The sequence below is a fragment of the Rhinoraja longicauda genome, chromosome 16, assembly GCF_053455715.1.
Source record: "Rhinoraja longicauda isolate Sanriku21f chromosome 16, sRhiLon1.1, whole genome shotgun sequence".
Classification (NCBI taxonomy): Eukaryota; Metazoa; Chordata; class Chondrichthyes; order Rajiformes; family Arhynchobatidae; genus Rhinoraja; species Rhinoraja longicauda.
Window position 1 is genome coordinate 17,144,732 of NC_135968.1, and position 18,067 is coordinate 17,162,798.

Sequence of the window (18,067 nt, forward strand, 5' to 3'; positions counted from 1 at the left end):
GCCCTGCACTTGTTTTCTAATTATGTTTTGAACCAATGTCGTGTTTACACAGTCCCTTTTCCTTTTCGCTGTCTTGTACAAGTTATGTCCACAGTTCCACCACCGATTTTCCAGCACACTTGGTTCCAGAGCCTTTTTGCCATTTTGGTCCATTTTGCCAGCCCAACAGAGGTCACGGCTTCCGAGAGGAGTCCATCGGTACCGAACAGGGTCCAGGCCACTGGGGGGGGGGGGGGGGGGGGGGGGACCGAGATACCGGCATGTGAATATACCGGCATGCAAAGTTGGCCTCGGAAGTCAGCTATGGGAACGAAGCTGCCGGCTCCGGCCGGGCCGGAGTTCCACAGCCCCGGCCGCAGGGAGCAAATTCAACTTGCTGAGCAGCGTGGAAGTCCCGATGAGGACGAGATGGGCCGCCTCACCCGGCCTGGGCGCCACATTTTCGGGGGGATTTCAAGAGCACTCTCATAATTTTGACCAGTTAACGGAAAATTGGTGATGGACCTGTAATTGATGAATAATCTATGTCCATCTGTGTGTTGCCTCAGTCCACATGCCTGTAATGCTGCTGCTGCTGCTGCTGCAAGCAGTATTTTCATTGCACCTGGCTGTACCTCAGCCGTACCATTGCCAATATAAAATCTGCGACTGGGATTTTTGGTCAATAAAGTTGTTGAGAAAAGTGGGAATACTGATGCACAGGACTAATGATCTCAACTTGGTTTGACCCATGATGATGGCAGGCCAATTGAAAATATCACCGACACAAAATGCCATCTCGTTCCTTCGCAGGAAGGGACTGGGAAATGCTGGTTTATACCAAAGACAGACACAGAGTGCTGGAGTAACTCAGCGGGCCAGGCAGCATCTCTGGAGAACATGGACAAGTGGCGTTTCGAGTCGGGTCCCTTCTTCAGACTGATGGAGTAAGGGGGGGGGGGGGGGGAGGGGGCTGGAGGAGGATGGGGGGGGGGGGCTGGAGGAGGAGAGGTGGGGGCAGTCAGGTGTGATCGGTAGATACAGGCGAGGGTTTTAATTGGCAGATGTTGGCACAAATGCCAATGAAAAGACAAAAAGTGGGTCTCGATCATGATGTGTTTCTGGCCTTTTCCTAGCTCCTGCCCCCCTCTACTTTCAGACTGAAGAAAGGTTCCGACCCCATCCTTTTTCTCCAGAGATGCTGCCTGACCCGCAGTAACTCCAGCACTTTGTGTCCATCTTCGTTCGGCATGAAACAATTCTTTCCTGCACATCGGTCATCTACCCCTTCTCTCCAGAGATGCTGCCTGACCCGCTCAGTTACTCCTGCACTTTTTGTCCTCCCCTCCCCCCACACCTGTAAACCAGCATCTACAGTTCCTTGTCCAGCTGAAGGCATCCTGATGGACGTGGCTGTAATTGCTGGCAGGTCTGAAATGGCACGCAGATAATGTCCCAATGCAGCAACAGTGGGGATAAGGGCGCTATTGTATCAGTCCGGGTCTGCTCACAGCACGCCACTCACGCGAAACCCAACACCCGGTATCTCTGGTTGTGGCCGTGTTGTACTAACGTGCCACCCTGGAGGCACTTTGCCCACCGCGCGATTCACAGCAGAGCAATGAGTGATGCCCGACTCTAGTTTAACTAAATTCCGTGAGATAACACACACAATGAACCATCAAAACCTACACTGGCGTTCACAGCACTCATTCCCCCCGCAGCCCCACCCTAGTCAACCTGCCCTCCCTCCCCCACCCTGGTCATCCTGCCACCCCTCCCCCACCCTGGTCACCTCTCCCCCACCCTGGTCACCTCCCCCCACCCTAGTCATCCTGCAACCCCTCCCCCACCCTAGTCACCCTTCCACCCCCACCCTAGTCAACCTGCCCTCCCTCCCCCCACCCTGGTCATCCTGCCACCCCTCCCCCACCCTGGTCACCTCTCCCCCACCCTGGTCACCCTTCCACCCCCACCCTAGTCAACCTGCCCTCCCTCCCCCACCCTGGTCATCCTTCCCCACACTGGTCATCCTGCAACCCCTCCCCCACCCTAGTCAACCTGCCCTCCCTCCCCCACCCTGGTCACCCTTCCCCCACCCTGGTCATCCTGCCCCCCCCTCCCTGGTCATCCTCCCCCACCCTGGTCATCCTGCCCTCCCTCCCCCACCCTGGTCATCCTTCCACCCCTCCCTCACCCTAGTCATCCTGCCACCCCTCCCTACCCTGGTCATCCTCCCACCCCTCCCCACCCTAGTCATCCTGCCCCTCCCCCACCCTGGTCATCTTGCTACCCCTCCCCTACCCTGGTCATCCTGCCCCCCCCTCCCCCACCCTGGTCATCCTGCCCCCCTCCCCCACTGGTCATCCTGCCCCCCTCCCTCACCCTAGCCATCATCCCCCATCCTGCTAGTTCCACTGTTCGCATCCCTGTATTCCTTCGTTATCACCTCTTCTACAGCCAACAATGGGCCATTGTGGGCTCCATCCTTCCTTGGCCATCTATTGCAGGCCATGATTTGTTCTGGCCTTTTCCCACTTCCACTCCCTAACCCACCCCCCCCCCCCCCCGAAACGTCACCCATCCCTTCTCTCCAGAGATGCTGCCTGACCCGCTGAGTTACTCCAGCACTGTGTGTGTCTATCTTCGGTGTAAACCAGAGTCTGCAGTTCCGTCCGACAGGCTGTCTCACTTCAGTTTCCCCCAATAACCGACTCGCGTTCAACAGTGTTTAATTGTCTTATGCACCAACAACGGAACAATGAAATTCTTACTTGCTGCAGCTCAACTGGCCCGTTAACACAACACACAAATAAATATACAATCAATAATACAATAAATTAATAACAGTAATATTAGGTAACCATAATAAAGTCGGTAGTGCAACCAGAGACACAGTCTGTAAAAGATCACAGTTGCTGAGGTTAGTGTTGTGCAGTGTTCAAGAGCCTGATGGTTGCTGGGAAGCTGTTCCTCAACCTGTCACGGTTCTCAGGCTCCTGTACCGTCTTCCCGATGGTAACAGCAAGTTGAGAGCGTGGCCAGGGTGGTGCGGGTCTTTGATGATGCTGGCTGCCTTATTGAGGCAGCGCCTCCTGTAGGTCCTTTCGATGGTGGGGAGGTCAGTAGCTGTGATGGGCCGGGCAGTGTCCACCACTCTCTGTAGTCTCCATCGCTCCTGGGTGTTCGAGTTACTGAACCAGGCCGTGATGCAACCAGTCAGTGTACTCTCTACCGCACGCCTGTAGAAGTTTGCATCATCTCCTGGCACCCACCTACACCGGGGGGAGTTGAGCACCCAGGAGACCCCCCCCCGTAGTCACAGGGAGAACATGCAAACTTCACACAGACAGCACAAGGTCAGGATCGAACCCTGGGCCTCTGGAGCCAGGGGAACTACTGCCTTCAAGGAAAGGTTGCCAGCCAGGTTCCTGTTAAACCATTCCCCTCTCACCTTAAACCTGTGCCCTCTGTTTCTTGATAAACTTTCCCTGGGAAGAGAAACTTGTCATAAGGTAGTTGTGAACAAAACAAATGGCAAATACAATAAAATGAAATCTAACAGGTAACAGGACATCTGACTGCCTCCCCGAAGATAGACACAAAATGTTGGATTAACTCAGCGGAACAGGCAGCGTCTCTGCAGAGAAACATAGAAAATAGTTGCAGGAGGAGGCCATTCAGCCCTTCGAGCCAGCACCACCAATCAATATGATCATGGCTGATCATCCAAAATCACTACCCCGTTCCTGCTTTTCCCCCATATCCCTTGCTTCCGTTAGCCCCAAGAACTATATCTAACTCTCTCTTGAATACATCCAGAAGGAACAGGTGACGTTTCGGGTCGAGACCCTTCTTCAGACTCCGACTCCCACTGCATGTGATTGAAATGTATTTGTTAATCTGCATCTTCCTGCGGTGATTGATCCATGACTGCTATAGGACCATGTAACCATCGAGTGCCTGCGGGGAGGAACTGCACATCAAAAGGAGATTCGGTATACGAGGAGCAGATGGGTTGGATTGTTCCCAACGATCGTTGTGACAGTGCTCTTTAATAAAGTCTTGACTGTCCTGCCCCATCTTGTCGTGCGTTTAAAGTTTTCTTTTAACATAGTGCACAATGGTGTTTTGGTCAGGTCCAGCGACAATGGCAAGGGGTGGAGGGAGATGGATCACCTGAAGGCAGATGTGAGAAGTGTCCCTTGGCATCATGGTCATCCATGAACTCCATCACAGACTCGATGGGTTGAATGGCCTGCTGCGGGATGACAATTGACAGCACGTCTTCTACTGCAAGACAAGATGAATTGCCTGACATTTTCATGGAAGTAGATGGGATTATGGTCACTCTGCTATAGTAAACATGACATCAAGCTGGAAAGATTTACGAGGATGTTGCCAGGACTCAAGGGCCTGAGCTACAGGGAGAGGTTGGGCAGGCTGGGATTTGTTTCTTGGAGCACAGGATGCTGAGGGGTGATCTTATAGAGGTGTATAAAATCTTGTGTGGGGAATAGATTGGGTGAATGCTCAGTCTTTTACCCAGGATTGGGGAATCAAGAACCGGAGGATAGTTTAAGGTGAGAGGGGAGAGATTCCATAGGAACCTGAAGGTCAACTTTTTCCACACAGAGAGTGGTGGGTGTATGGAACGAGCTGCCAGAGGAGGTAGTTGAGGCAGGTTTTAAAACACAGGTACATGGATAGCAAAGGTTAAGAGGGATATGGGCCAAACACTGGCAAATGGGACTGGCTTGGATGAGTTGGGTTTCAGGGCAGAGAGGAGGAGCGTGGACAAACACAAAATGCTGGAGTAACTCAGCGGGTCAGGCAGCATCACTGGAAAAAGGGAATGGGTGACGTTTCAGGTCGGGTCCCTTCTTCCGACCCGAAACGTCACCTATCCGTGCTCTCCGAAGATGCTGCCTGACCCGCTGGGTTACTCCAACGTTTTGTGTCTGTCTTCGGTGTGAAGATCGGAACATCTGCAGCTCCTTCTCTCCCCCCACACAGAGCAAAGAACAAGGGGGCTTGAAGGCGGCAAAAAGATCTCATCCTTGTTTTGGAACCTGACCTGTCTCTCTCTCCGCGCCCCTCCCCTCCCCCACCCAATGCTGAGAGCCCCCCGTGAATGGCCCCCACCCAATGCTGAGAACCCCCTGTGAATGCCCCTCTCCCTTTCTACATTGTTCCAATGTTGTTCCAATGTTGGCTGGCGTCGCCTCTCTGGGCTTCAACATAAGGAGGCACCGACACGCTCCCCCTCGCACCCTCTCCTCCCCCCACCCTCCCCTCCCCTCCCCCCACCTTCCCCCACCCCTCTGGTTTAAACTCCACACCGCTGCGATGGTTCACAACGCTCTGGCGACCGCCGTCGCCCGCGGGAAGATGGCCGTCCCCTGGAAGGAGCAAAGCGGGAGCCGTGGCGACCCAGGGCGCAGCGCCGTCACTGCCCGCTGCAACTACTGCTGCTGCTGCTGCTGCTGCCGCTGCTGCACCGGTCCTCGTAGATCGCAATCTCAATCTGGGCTGCGTCAAGGAAACGCAGGCTGGCGAGAGACGAGAGACGGGGCGGGGCGGGGGAGACACGCAACGTCCGAGACAGAGTGTGATCGATCGGCATCGAGGGGAACGGGGGAGAGGGTGGGAGGAGGGGGGGGGGAGAGGGTGGGAGGAGAGGAGGGAGAAGGAGGTAGGTTGGAGAGAGGGTGGGAGGGGGTGAGAGAGACGGTGGGAGGGGGGGAGAGGGTGGGAGGAGGGGGAGAGGGTGGGAGGGGGGGAGAGGGTGGGAGGAGAGGGGAGAGGGTGGGAGAAGGAGGTAGGTTGGAGAGAGGATGGGAGGGGGTGAGAGAGACGGTGGGAGGAGGGGGGGGGGGAAAGAGGGTGGGAAAAGAGGGTGGGAGGAGGGGGGAGAGGGTAGGAGGAGGGGGGAGAGAAAGGGTGGGAGTAGGGGGGAGAGGGTAGGAGAAGGGGGAGAGGGTGGGAGGAGGGGGGAGGGAGAGTGAGAGGAGGGGGAGAGAGTGGGAGGAGGGGGAGAGAAAGTGGGAGGGGGAGAGAGAGTGGGAGGAGGGTGGGAGGAGGAGGGAGAGAGGGTGGGAGGAGGAGGGAGAGAGGGTGGGAAAGAGAGGGGACAGAGGGGCTGGGAGTGAGGGTAAGAGGAGAGGGGGGAGAGGGGGCTGGAGGAATTTACTTTAGACTATTGAGATACACCATGGAAACAGGCCCTTCGGTCCACAGAGTTTAGGGTGCTGTCCGATTCACCTCTACCCCATTGCGGGCATTGGACTTTGTCTATGGAACTGATGCACTACAATGCTGAGAATGTCTGAAGAAGGGTCTCGACCCGAATCGTCACCCATTCCTTCTCTCCAGAGATGCTGCCTGTCCCGCTGAGTTACTCCAGCTTTTCGTGACTGTATTCTGCACTCTGTGACTTCCCCTTTGCTCTACCTATTGTAAATGAGTTTGACCTGATTGTATTTATGTCTAGTTAATGTTATCTATTTGGATAGCATGCAAAACAAAGTGTTTCACGAGTGTTTAGACTACTACAGATACAGAGTTGGAAACAGGCCCTTCGGCCCATCGTCCTCATACCCATATACTAGCACTATCCTGCACACTAGGGACAATTTGCAATACCACCTAAGTCAATTAACCTACAAATCTGTACATCTTTGGAGTGTGGGAGGAAACCGGAGAAGCCCCATGGGGTCACAGGGAGAACGTACAAACTCCACACAGACAGCACCTATAGTCAGGATAGTACCTGGGCTTCTGGCGCTATAAAGCAGCAACTCTACCGCTGCACCACCGTGCACCTTGGTACACGTGACAATAATAAACCTAAACTCGTGATTTTATACACCTCCACAAGATCATCCCTCATCCCCCCGCGCTCCAATGTATAAAGTCCTAGTCTGCCCAACCTCTCCCTTCAGCTCAGGCCCTCGAGTCCTGGCAGCAGCCTCGTAAATCTTCTCTGCACTCTTTCCAGCTGCATGGATGTGGGATAGACAATAGACAATATGTGCAGGAGTAGGCCATTTGGCCCTTCGAGCCAGCAACGCCATTCACCGTGATAGAAACATAGAAACATAGAAAATAGGTGCAGGAGTAGGCCATTCGGCCCTTCGAGCCTGCACCGCCATTCAATATGATCATGGCTGATCATCCAGCTCAGTAGCCTGTACCTGCCTTCTCTCCATACCCCCTGATCCCTTTAGCAAAAAGGGCCATATCTAACTCCCTCTTAAATATAGCCAATGAACTGGCCTAAACTACCTTCTGTGGCAGAGAATTCCACAGACTCACCACTCTCTGTGTGAAGAAATGTTTTCTCATCTCGGTCCTAAAAGACTTCCCCCTTATCTTTAAGCTCTGACCCCTGGTTCTGGACTCCCCCAACATCGGGAACATGGCTGATCATCCACAATCAGTACCCCGTTCCTGCCTTCTCCCCATATCCCTTGACTCCGCTATCGTTAAGAGCTCTATCTAACTCTCTCTTGAAAGCATCCAGGGAATTGACCTCCACTGCCTTCTGAGGCAGAGAGTTCCACAGCTTCACAACTCTCTGAGTGAAAAGGTTTTTCCTCATCGTCATTCTAAATGGCCTACCCCTTATTCTTAAACTGTGGCCCCTGGTTCGGGACTCCCCCAACATCGGGAATATGTTTCCTGCCTCTAGCGTGTCCAACCCCTTAATAATCTTATATGTTTCAACAAGATCCCCTCTCATCCTTCTAAATTCCAGTGTATACAAGCCTAGTCACTCCAGTCTTTCAACATTCAACAGTCCCGCCATTCCGGGAATTAATCTCGTGAACCTACGCTGCACGCCCTCAAGTGTTTGGAGTCACTGTGATGGACGTTTGTGTTGGGGCTATGTGTCTTGTGTTCTTTTTTTTTTTTTTTCTATGACTGCTATGTAGTTTCGTTCGGTACTTCGGTACCGAACAACAAATAAAGCTCTGTTATACCTGTTATGTTTTACCTGTTATAGTAAGAATGTCCTTCCTCAAATTTGGAGGCCAAAACTGCACACAGTACTCCAGGTGCGGTCTCACTAGGGCCCTGTACAACCACGGCTCTGGGAGAGATGCGAGAGGTAGGGACGTTCCCAGGGCAACAGAGGGCTGAGGGAGGTTTAATTGTGGGATCAACGACACCAGGAACAGGAAGGTGGCAGGATAGAATAGGGACTCACCCTGAATGATAAAATCCAGCAAGGATACAACTCGCAGCCCTCGTTCGATGGGGTCCGTGAGCAACAATCCTCGAGGGGCGTAGATCTTCTCATTTTGTTCTTGGATGTATTTGGAAATCTTCTTCAAAACCTGAGAAAAAGAGCAGAGCAAATACCAGAGTGGTGTCCACAGTAGAAGGGCAGCCGTCTGAAGAAGGGTCCCGACCCGAAACATCACCTATCCATGTTCTCCAGAGATGCTGCCTGTCCCGCTGAGTTACTCCAGCACATTGTGTCCCTCGAGTCTTTGACTTCTGAAGCCTTGATCGACAAGCTCTGAACACAGTGAACCGTAGAAGCCGGCTTCCCCCCAAAGTGGCATGTAAGAGAAGCAATGTTACGGTGGTCATTGGTGATTTCAACATGCAGGTAGAACTGGGAAATTCAGGTTGGTACTGGACCCCAAGAAAGGGAATTTATAGAGTGGCTCCGAGATGGTTTATTAGAGCAGCTTGTTGTGGGGCCTACCAGGGACAAGGCAATTCTGGATTTAGTGTTGTGCGGTTAACCGGATTTGATAAGGGAACTCAAGGTAAAGGAACCACTCGGAGGTAGCGACCACAATATGATAAGATTTAGCGTGCAATTTGAGAGGGACAAGATGAAATTGGATGCGTCGGTGTTGCAGCTGAGCAAAGCGGACTACAGAGGCACGAGCTGCTTACAGGTAACCTCCATGTTGAACACACCGAACCTCTGGCAGGTCTGTCGTACCTTCTCGTAACGAGTCTCCATGCACATGAAGATCACATAGGCCGTTACACAAGCCATGCACCCCTCAAAGTACGACGTCCCTCCGATTTTCTCTGCTTCGGCATAGTAATTGTTTAAGGTCTTCACTGTTTCCTCAAAGTAATGCCTTTCCACCTGGAACAGAGAGTTCAGGGACATCAGCAAACTCTCTCCGACCAACCTCGCGGTTTGCTTACGGCAGAATGGGAAATGGACTCACGAAATGCAACTAAAACTTCCTCTTTTTGTTTTTTAAATCAAAAATATTTATTCAAATATTAAAATAATATATACAACACAATAAAACCAAAACAGAGCCCATCACCAGAATACTATATAAACAAATATACCAATTGAAACTATTATACAATGATCTAACAATCGCCATCCAGGATACATCCAATCCCCTCAAACTTCCTCTTTTGTGGGGATCTCGGGGAGGGCGCCAGGGTGGCGCAGCGGGTAGAGTTGCTGTCTCACCGCGCCAGAGACCCGGGTTCGATCCTGACCACGGGTGCTGTCTGTACGGAGTTTGTACGTTCTCCCCGTGGAGAATCCCGGTGGGTTTTCTCCGGGCGCTCCGGTTTCCTCCCACACTCCAAAGGCATGCAGATTTGTAGGCTAATTGGCTACGGTAAAATTGTAAATTGTCCCCTGGTGTGTACGATAGCGGCAGTGTAAGGGGTGATCGCCGGTCGGTGCGAACTCAGCATGTTTCCGTGCTGCATCTCTAAACTATAACGAAACTAATCTTGTTCTCTCCGTGTACTGGCAACATTGGTCTGAATAACAATAGTGTTTACTTTGGAGTAAAGAACAAACTGCTGGAGTAACTGCTGAATGTCAATAAGCTTGAAAGAGTGCAGATAAGAACAATGATGACGTTGCCAGGACTCGAGGGCCTGAGCTATAGGGAGAGGTTGGGCAGGCTAGGACTTTATCCCTTGGAGCGCAGGTGGCTGATCTTATAGAAGTGGATAAAATGATGAGGGGAATAGAGAGGGTGAATGCACAGAGTATTTTACCCAGAGTAGAGGCATCAAGTGGGCAAAGGATTAACATGAGGGGGGAATGACTTAATAGGAACGAGGGGCAACGTTCTCACACAGAGGGTGGTGGTTATCTGGAACGAGTTGCCAGAGGAGACACTTGATATTTGAAAGACACTGGACAGGTACCTGGAGGGGAAAGGTTTAAAGGGACATGGGCCACAAGCGGCCAGGCGGGAACAGTGTAGATGGGGCGTCTTGGTAAACATGAGCAAGTTGGGCCTAAAGGGTCTGTTTCCGTGCTGCATGACGCTATAACTCTACTTGGACCAAGTATCGATGAAGACAATAGACAACAGACAATAGGTGGAGGAGTAGGCCAGTCGGCCCTTCGAGCCAGCACCGCCATTCACCGTGATCATGGCTGATCATCCGCAATCAGTACCCCGTTCCTGCCTTCTCCCCATATCCCTTGACTCCGCTGTCTTTAAGAGCTCTATCTAACTCAGAAATGGTGATACACTTACAAATCAGGATGGTTGCAACTTTAGTTTCGTTCAGCTTGGAGATACAGCGTGGAAACAAGCCCTTCGGCCCACCGGGTCCACGCTGACCATCGGCCAAAGGGCCTGGTTCCACGCTATATCTCTAAACTAAACTAAGACGAAGCTAAACTGTACCTCGGTACACATGACAAAATAATTAAGCTGAACTGTGAGGCATGGTAATTAGGATGCCACTGAGGGGCGCAGGAGGCTGGCGGACAAACAATAAATCTCAGATACCCGATTCTCCAGCTCTGGGGGGAACTTCGACTGAAACTGGCAGAGGATTCCGTCTGTGTAGTCCCGCTGGATGAAGACCTTGGTGGCCAGGGATGCACTTGGCTGCAACTCCTGGAGGTTGTGGACCTGGGGGAGAGATCAAAGGTCAGCCCAGACCACCACATCAACCCACCTCCCTTATATTTACTCTATTTACACCTCACGCTGCCTCGGCAAGGCCACCAGCATAATCAAGGACCAGCCTCACCCCGGTCTCACCTAGTGGCCTTGCCTAGTCTCACCCCGGTTCACTCCCTCTGCCCTTCATGTTCCTCCAAATCTTTCCTAATGTCTTTTAAATGTTGTTGCAGTACCTGCTCCAACTACCTCATCAGGCACGAGGTGCAGAAGTGTGAAAATGCACACCTCCAGATTCAGGGACAGTTTCTTCCCAGCCGTTATCAGGCAACTGAACCATCCTATCACCAACTAGAGAGCAGTCCTGAGCTACTATCTAACTCATGATAGACCCTCAGACTATCTTTAATCAGACTCTACAGGACTTTATCTTGCACTAAACAATATTCATGTTATTTATCTTATGGTGTATCTGTCTGCTATGGAGGGCTTGATTGTAATCATGTATTGTCTTTCCGCTGGCTGGTTATCTTGGTACACGTGACGATAAACTAAACTCAAACTCAAAGGTCAGGTGTCCCTCCCCCTCCTCTCTCATTACCACTGAGGGACCCCAGCAGCCCTTCCAGGTGAGTCAAAGTCCACATGCACCTCCCCTATCCTCAACAACTCCTTCAACGATCGCAGTGCAAAGTTGTGCAGCTGCAGAGTTGCTGCCTCACAGCACCAGAGACCCGGGTTCCATCCTGGCTACAGGTGATGCCTACACGGAGTTTGTACGTTCTTCCCGTGACCGCGTGGGTTCCTCCGGGTGCTCCGGTTTCCTCCCACACTCCAAAGAAGTGCAGGTTTGTAGGTTAGTTAGCATCTGCAAATTGTCAATTGTTCCTCGCGTGCCGGATAGTGCTAGTGTACGGGGTGATCGCTGGTCAGCGAGCACTCAGTGGGCCAAAGAGCCTTGCCCCCTCTCCCATCGGGCAAGAGGTACAGAGGTGTGAAAACGCACACCTCCAGATTCAGGGACGGTTTCTTCCCAGCTGTTATCAGGCAACTGAACCATCCTACCACCAACTAGAGAGCGGTCCTGAGCTACTATCTAACATCTAAAATGGTCAAGCCTAGACTCGGCAACCGTTTCTGCCAAACACTTGCGTTCGGTCCGCCAAGGCCTGTTGGATTTCCCGGTTGGATTTCCCATTTAACCTCTCCTTCCCATTCCCTCACTGACCCATATTGTCCTGGGTCTCCTCCATTGCCAGCGTGAGACCACACAAACTGAAGGAACAGCACCTCGTATTCCCCTTGGGCATGTACAACCCAACGGTTTGAACATTGAATTCTCAAAATTTTTAAGCAATAAGCTATTTTGCCCCAGTTACCCACTGGGGCCATTGAATGATGATTCAGGAGTTACTGAGATACAACTCAACACAACAATAACATAATGTGCAGGAAGGAGCTGCAGATGCTGGTTTACACTGAAGATAAGACAGCAAAAACATTGAAGGTTCACCAAAATATCGCTGAGCTGAACGGCGACCTTTGCTGCTCATTGCCAGATGTAAAGAATCTTTAACAAAAAGCATTAATTCAGGCAATGTATTCCGTGATAAGCTGCTCCCCTCACACAGTACAAAGGTTATTTTAGACAGCATTTTCGGTAACCCTGTCTTTCATTGGATTGTACACTGTGATCCCATGTAATCTCTTTATAACGGGAACATGGCTATTTTAATAACGCGCCCTTATAATATATTTTATTATGCTGCTGCTGCCGCACTGTTCGGTGCAGAGTGTAAAGATAAATGCACAAATGCAATATTTAAATTGCAATCACAGCGTGCATGATTTCTTAATGATTATTTTTTTGCTTAATTCATGTTCCCGTTGCAGGCCGCATTTTGGATAGGGCCTGATCCACACAGGGACTGTCCTCATTCCTCAACAGCTCTTAAACATCAAAAATAAAACACCCCTGCTGCCTTGCATCCTATTGCATTGCGGAGAAACCAGATGCTATTTTGGTTTGTTTCTCTCATTAAAAGAACCCGACCAGCAATCGCTCTCCCAGTGCCCCGGCCGGGAGGTTGCATTGAAGGGATTACCCGCACGCCCAGCGCCGCCTTACCTCAGCCATTTCCGCACAGCGATCGTCCCCACCAGCAGCTGGATGACAGGCGAGGGCCGCTCCCGCAGCCGGATTCCCGGGGACGGCTCTGACTGACTGACTGACTGACTGACTGACTGACAGCCGCACCTGCGCCCGCCCGGCTGCCCGGGACCCCCACACCCCACCCCACACACCACCCACACACCCACCCAGCGATCGACAGCTGCAGGTGCGGCGCCGGCGTTGCAACGCACGGGGGATGATACGCGTCTGCAACCAAGCGAAACCCCGTGCACGCAAACCCGCAAACCCTCAAACTGACCACTCACCTCGTGCCTTGTCATTTTCTTAAATCATTTTCTTAAATATTGAATCCTTACAAAATCATGAGGGGAATGGATGGGGTGAATGCATAGAGTCTCTTGCCCACCAAGCGAAACCCCGTGCACGCAAAACCCGCAAACCCTCAAACTGACCACTCACCTCGTGCCTTGTCATTTTCTTAAATCATTTTCTTAAATATTGAATCCTTACAAAATCATGAGGGGAATGGATGGGGTGAATGCATAGAGTCTCTTGCCCAGAGTGGTCTCTTGCCCAGAGTCTCTTGTCTAGAGTCTCTGTCTTGCCCAGAGTCTCTGTCTTGCCCAGAGTGGTCTCTTGCCCAGAGTGGTCTCTTGCCCAGAGTGGTCTCTTGCCCAGAGTGGTCCCTTGCCCAGAGTGGTCCCTTGCCCAGAGTGGTCTCTTGCCCAGAGGGGTCTCTTGCCCAGAGTGGTCTCTTGCCCAGAGTGGTCTCTTGCCCAGAGTGGTCTCTTGCCCAGAGTGGTCTCTTGCCCAGAGTGGTCTCTTGCCCAGAGTGGTCTCTTGCCCAGAGTGGTCTCTTGCCCGAGTGGTCTCTTGCCCAGAGTGGTCTCTTGCCCAGAGTCTCTGTCTTGCCCAGAGTGGTCTCTTGCCCAGAGTGGTCTCTTGCCCAGAGTGGTCTCTTGCCCAGAGTCTCTGTCTTGCCCAGAGAGGTCTCTTGCCCAGAGTGGTCTCTTGCCCAGAGTGGTCTCTTGCCCAGAGAGGTCTCTTGCCCAGAGTGGTCTCTTGCCCAAGTGGTCTTGCCCAGAGTGGTCTCTTGCCCAGAGTCTCTGTCTTGCCCAGAGTCTCAGCCCAGAGTAGTCTCTTGCCCAGAGTCTCTTGCCCAGAGTCTCTTGCCCAGAGTCTCAGCCCAGAGTAGTCTCTTGCCCAGAGTAGTCTCTTGCCCAGAGTAGTCTCTTGCCCAGAGTAGTCTCTTGCCCAGAGTAGTCTCTGTCTTGCCCAGAGTAGGGGAATTGAGAACCAGAGAGGATGCAGGTTTAAGGTGAGGGGCGAAAGATTTAATAGGAACCTAAGGGACAAATGTTTCGCACAAAAGTGTGGTGGGTGTATGGAACGAGCTGCCAGAGGAGGTAGTTGAGGCAAGTCAAGTCAAGTTTATTTGTCACATACACATACAAGATGTGCAGTGAAATGAAAGGTCATCCACAGTCCAGCAATAGAGCTATAAAAATAAACAATTTCACACACAATCACAAACCAACACAACACAAACAAAAAAAAAGAAACATCCATCACAGTGAGTCTCCTCCAGTCACCTCCTCACTGTGATGGAAGGCCAGAATGTATTTTCTCTTCCCCTGCCGTCTTCTCCGGCGGTCAGGCTGTTGAAGTTGCCACGTTCCAGGCCGCGCCGGACGGTGCAAGGTCTCAACATTTAATAAACATTTGGAAGGGTAGATGTATAGGACAGGTTTAAAGGGATGCGGGCCAGACTCAGGCAGGTGGGACCTCTTGGTTGGCATGGGCAAGTTGGGCCAAAGGACCTTTTTCCAGGCTGTGTGACTATGACCCTCTGAGATACAGTAGTATGAAACTTAATCATGTGCTGTGTTATCTGATTGAAAATCACACACAGTGTTAATGTTCATACCTTTTTTAATGATTTTTAGTTTTTTTCTCATTTGTGCACTGTACCCATGGCATTGAAGTCCTAGTTTTACCGCGTTGAAGATAAAATGTCCTGGTAAACCTCTCCCAAACTAAATGTGAAATTCAAACGCTGTGTTAGAGAAAAGATAAACCGAATGGTTTTTCATTGCATGGGTGGCTCGTAGTGCAGCAGTAGAGTTAGAGCACCAGAGTCCCCAGAGTCGATCCCGACCTCGGGTGCTGTCTGTGTGGAGTTTGCACGTTCCCCCTGTGACCACGCGGGTTTTTCCCGGGTGCTCCAGTTTCCCCCCACATCCCAAAGACGTGCGGATTTGTAGGTTAATTGGCCCTCTATAGATTGCCCGCAGTGTGTAGAGAGTGTGTATGAGAAAACATAGAACTAGTGTGAACGGGTGATCGATGGTTGGCATGAACTCAGTGGACCGAAGGGCCTGTGTCCATGCTGTACAGTCCCTTAGGTTCAACAACAGCTTCTTGCCAGCAACCATCAGACTTTTGAACATTGCGCAACACTAACCTCAGCAACTATCATCAGCTATCATCTCGTGTGGACTGTCTTTGGTTGGTGGGGGTGGGGGGTGTGGGGGGGTAAGTGGAACGTGTAGGCGTGCAGACGTGCACGTTCCACTTACAGGGGGAAGCTTTTTAAAAAATCTCTTCCTCAATGGAGATGCGACCCTTTTCCGTGTCGTATCTCCGTTCGCGCTACGGCCTAACAGCGTGGAGTTGGCGGCCTCCAGCTGGGATCGACCTTGAGGACTCCAGCCGCAGGGCCTGCAGACTTTCCATCTCCGAGCTGGCTGACCTTCGGAGGCCGTGGTGGCGCTGTGATCGCGGCTGCGACTCTACTTTCGGCGGCTTCGGCCGCGGGCTCGGTGGAATAACATTGGGAGCTCGCAGGTCCCTGGCTGGCGACCGGCTTTTGGCAGCTCCCGCCGTAGCAGCTTGGACCGCCCCGAATGCAAGGTATCGCCCTGCGCGGCGGCTTAGCTGCGGGATCTTCCATCTCCCGGCGGGGGCTTCAAAAATCTGGGAGCCTCGATCGCCTCGACGCAGCAGTTTGACTGCCTGAGAAGAACAAAGGAGATAAGACTTTTTTGTGCCTTCCATCACAGTGAGGAGGTGCCTGGAGGAGTCACTGTGATGGATGTTTATGTTAAACTTTTGTAATTGTGAGCTCTTTATTGTCATGACTGTATGGCAACGACATTTCGTTCAAATTTATTTTGAATGACAATAAATGATTCAATTCAATTCAATTATATATTAGCCGTATGCATTGTGTTTAACAGGCCTGTTAACCTGCTGCAAGTTGGAATATCATTGTCCCATTGTCAGTACATAGTCATAGAGTTTTACAGCTTGGAAACAGGCCCATTGACAATAGACAATGGACAATAGTTGCAGGAGGAGGCCATTCGGCCCTTTGAGCCAGCACCACCATTCAATGTGATCATGGCTGATCATTCTCAATCAGTACCCATTCCTGCCTTCTCCCCATACCCCCTCACTCCGCTATCTGTATGAGCTCTATCTAGCTCTCTCTTGAATGCATTCAGAGAATTGGCCTCCACTGTCTTCTGAGGCAGAGAATTCCACAGATTCACAACTCTCTGACTGAAAAAGTTTTTCCTCATCTCAGTTCTAAATGGCGTACCCCTTATTCTTAAACTGTCGCGCCTGGTTCTGGACTCCCCCAACATTGGGAACATGTTTCCTGCCTCTAACGTGTCCAACCCCTTAATAATCTTATACGTTTCGATAAGATCCCCTCTCATCCTTCTAAATTCCAGTGTATGCAAGCCTAGTCGCTCCATTGACCCAACTTTCCCATGCCGACCAACATGTCCCATCTACACTAGTCCCACCGGCCTGTGTGGCCTGTGTTTGGCCCATATCCCTCTAAACCTATCCCATCCATGCACCTGTCTGAATGTCTCTTAAACGTTGTGTAGTAACGGCCCCAGCTACCCCCTCCGGCAGCTCGTTCCATTCACCCACCACCCTTTGTGTAAAAATGTTGATACTCAGGTTCCCATTAAATGTTACCCGCCCCTCCCTCCCCTTTAAACCTATGTCCTCTGGTTCTCAATTCCCTTACTCTGGATTTCTGACAATTAAACTCTCTTGACTTAACTCTTGCCACAGATGAGTGCACACCCCACAACCTAAGCCCTGACACAGAGCAGTCATAAATGGAGCACTTAACATTCCCACCTCGTTGTACTGGCTGTGGGAGTTGATCTCTTTGGAAGGAATGTGATTTCAAGTTACTTATGTTTCACGAAAGAAGATCTTACTTTTTTTTGCTGCAATTTAAATGCCACCAGATACCTGGTCCAACTCTTAATCAGAGAGCAAACATTTAACACACAGTGAACTCCTCTTCTCAAAGAGGATGGGGGAGCACTGGGCTACGTAGTGGCGCAGCGGTAGAGTTGCTGCCTCACAGCGCCAGAGACCCGAGTTAAATCCTGACTATGTGTGCGGCCTGTACGTAGTTTGTACGTTCTCCCCGTGATCGCGTGTGTTTCCTCCGGGCACTCCAGGTTCCTCCCACACTCCAAAGGCAGGTACTGATTTGTAGATTAATTGGCTTCGGTAAAAATTGTACATTGTCCCTAGTGTGTAGGATAGTATTGGTGTACGGGGTGATCGCTGTGTGATCGGACTCGGTGGGTCGAAGAGCCTGCCTCTGTGCTGTATCTCTAAAGTTTAAAGCTCAGATATACAAGACGTTGGTGAGGCCACATCTGGAGTATTGTGTTCAGTAAAGGACACCCTGCTACAAGAAAGATGCCATTAAGCTGGAAAGTATAGAAGGGGCATTTTGGTCTGTGTGGGCAAGTTGGACCGAAGGGCCTATTTCCATGCTGAATAACTCTAGGATTCTATTTCTATCTGTCGACTATTGTCAGTAGTACTATCAGCTTCCACAGGGTGTCAGTAAAACACAAGTAAAAGAAACCTCAGACCAGTCTGACGAAGAGTCTCGACCCGAAACGTCACCCATTCCTTCTCTCCAGAGACGCTGCCTGTCCCGCGAGTTACTCCAGCTTTTTAGACAATAGGTGCAGGAGGAGGCCATTCAGCCCTTCGAGCCAACACCACCATTCAATGTGATCATGGCTGA

At 51.3% G+C, this 18,067-nt stretch overlaps 1 protein-coding gene across 3 annotated transcripts; it reads right to left on the reverse strand.

Annotated features, from left to right (window-relative positions):
- Positions 1-2,694: 2,694 nt before the first annotated feature.
- On the reverse strand, positions 2,695-13,134 carry LOC144601277 (golgin subfamily A member 7B-like). 3 transcript variants are annotated; one of them, XM_078413303.1, is made up of 5 exons: positions 12,982-13,134; positions 10,737-10,862; positions 8,945-9,097; positions 8,192-8,321; positions 2,695-4,272 (listed from the first exon to the last, which is right to left on the reverse strand). In XM_078413303.1, exons 1-5 carry the CDS (start codon positions 12,988-12,990, stop codon positions 4,115-4,117), a joined length of 576 nt encoding a protein of 191 aa, XP_078269429.1. In that variant the 5' UTR covers positions 12,991-13,134; the 3' UTR covers positions 2,695-4,114. The 3 variants fall into 3 exon arrangements, with proteins under 3 accessions (XP_078269429.1, XP_078269431.1, XP_078269430.1); XM_078413305.1 differs by lacking the exon at positions 2,695-4,272 and adding an exon at positions 5,147-5,506 and having other exon boundaries at positions 8,220-8,321; XM_078413304.1 differs by lacking the exon at positions 2,695-4,272 and adding an exon at positions 5,147-5,511.
- Between the last annotated feature and the right edge of the window lie 4,933 nt (positions 13,135-18,067).

Excerpts from the sequence above, each read along its gene's own strand:
- LOC144601277 (XM_078413303.1), bottom strand. Across the intron at positions 9,098-10,736 it reads CCCCAGAGCTGGAGAATCGG|GTGGAAAGGCATTACTTTGA; the intron begins GTATCTGAGATT and ends TCTCTGTTCCAG. Across the intron at positions 4,273-8,191 it reads GCTGGATTTTATCATTCAGG|TAGAAGACGTGCTGTCAATT; the intron begins GTGAGTCCCTAT and ends CTTGTCTTGCAG.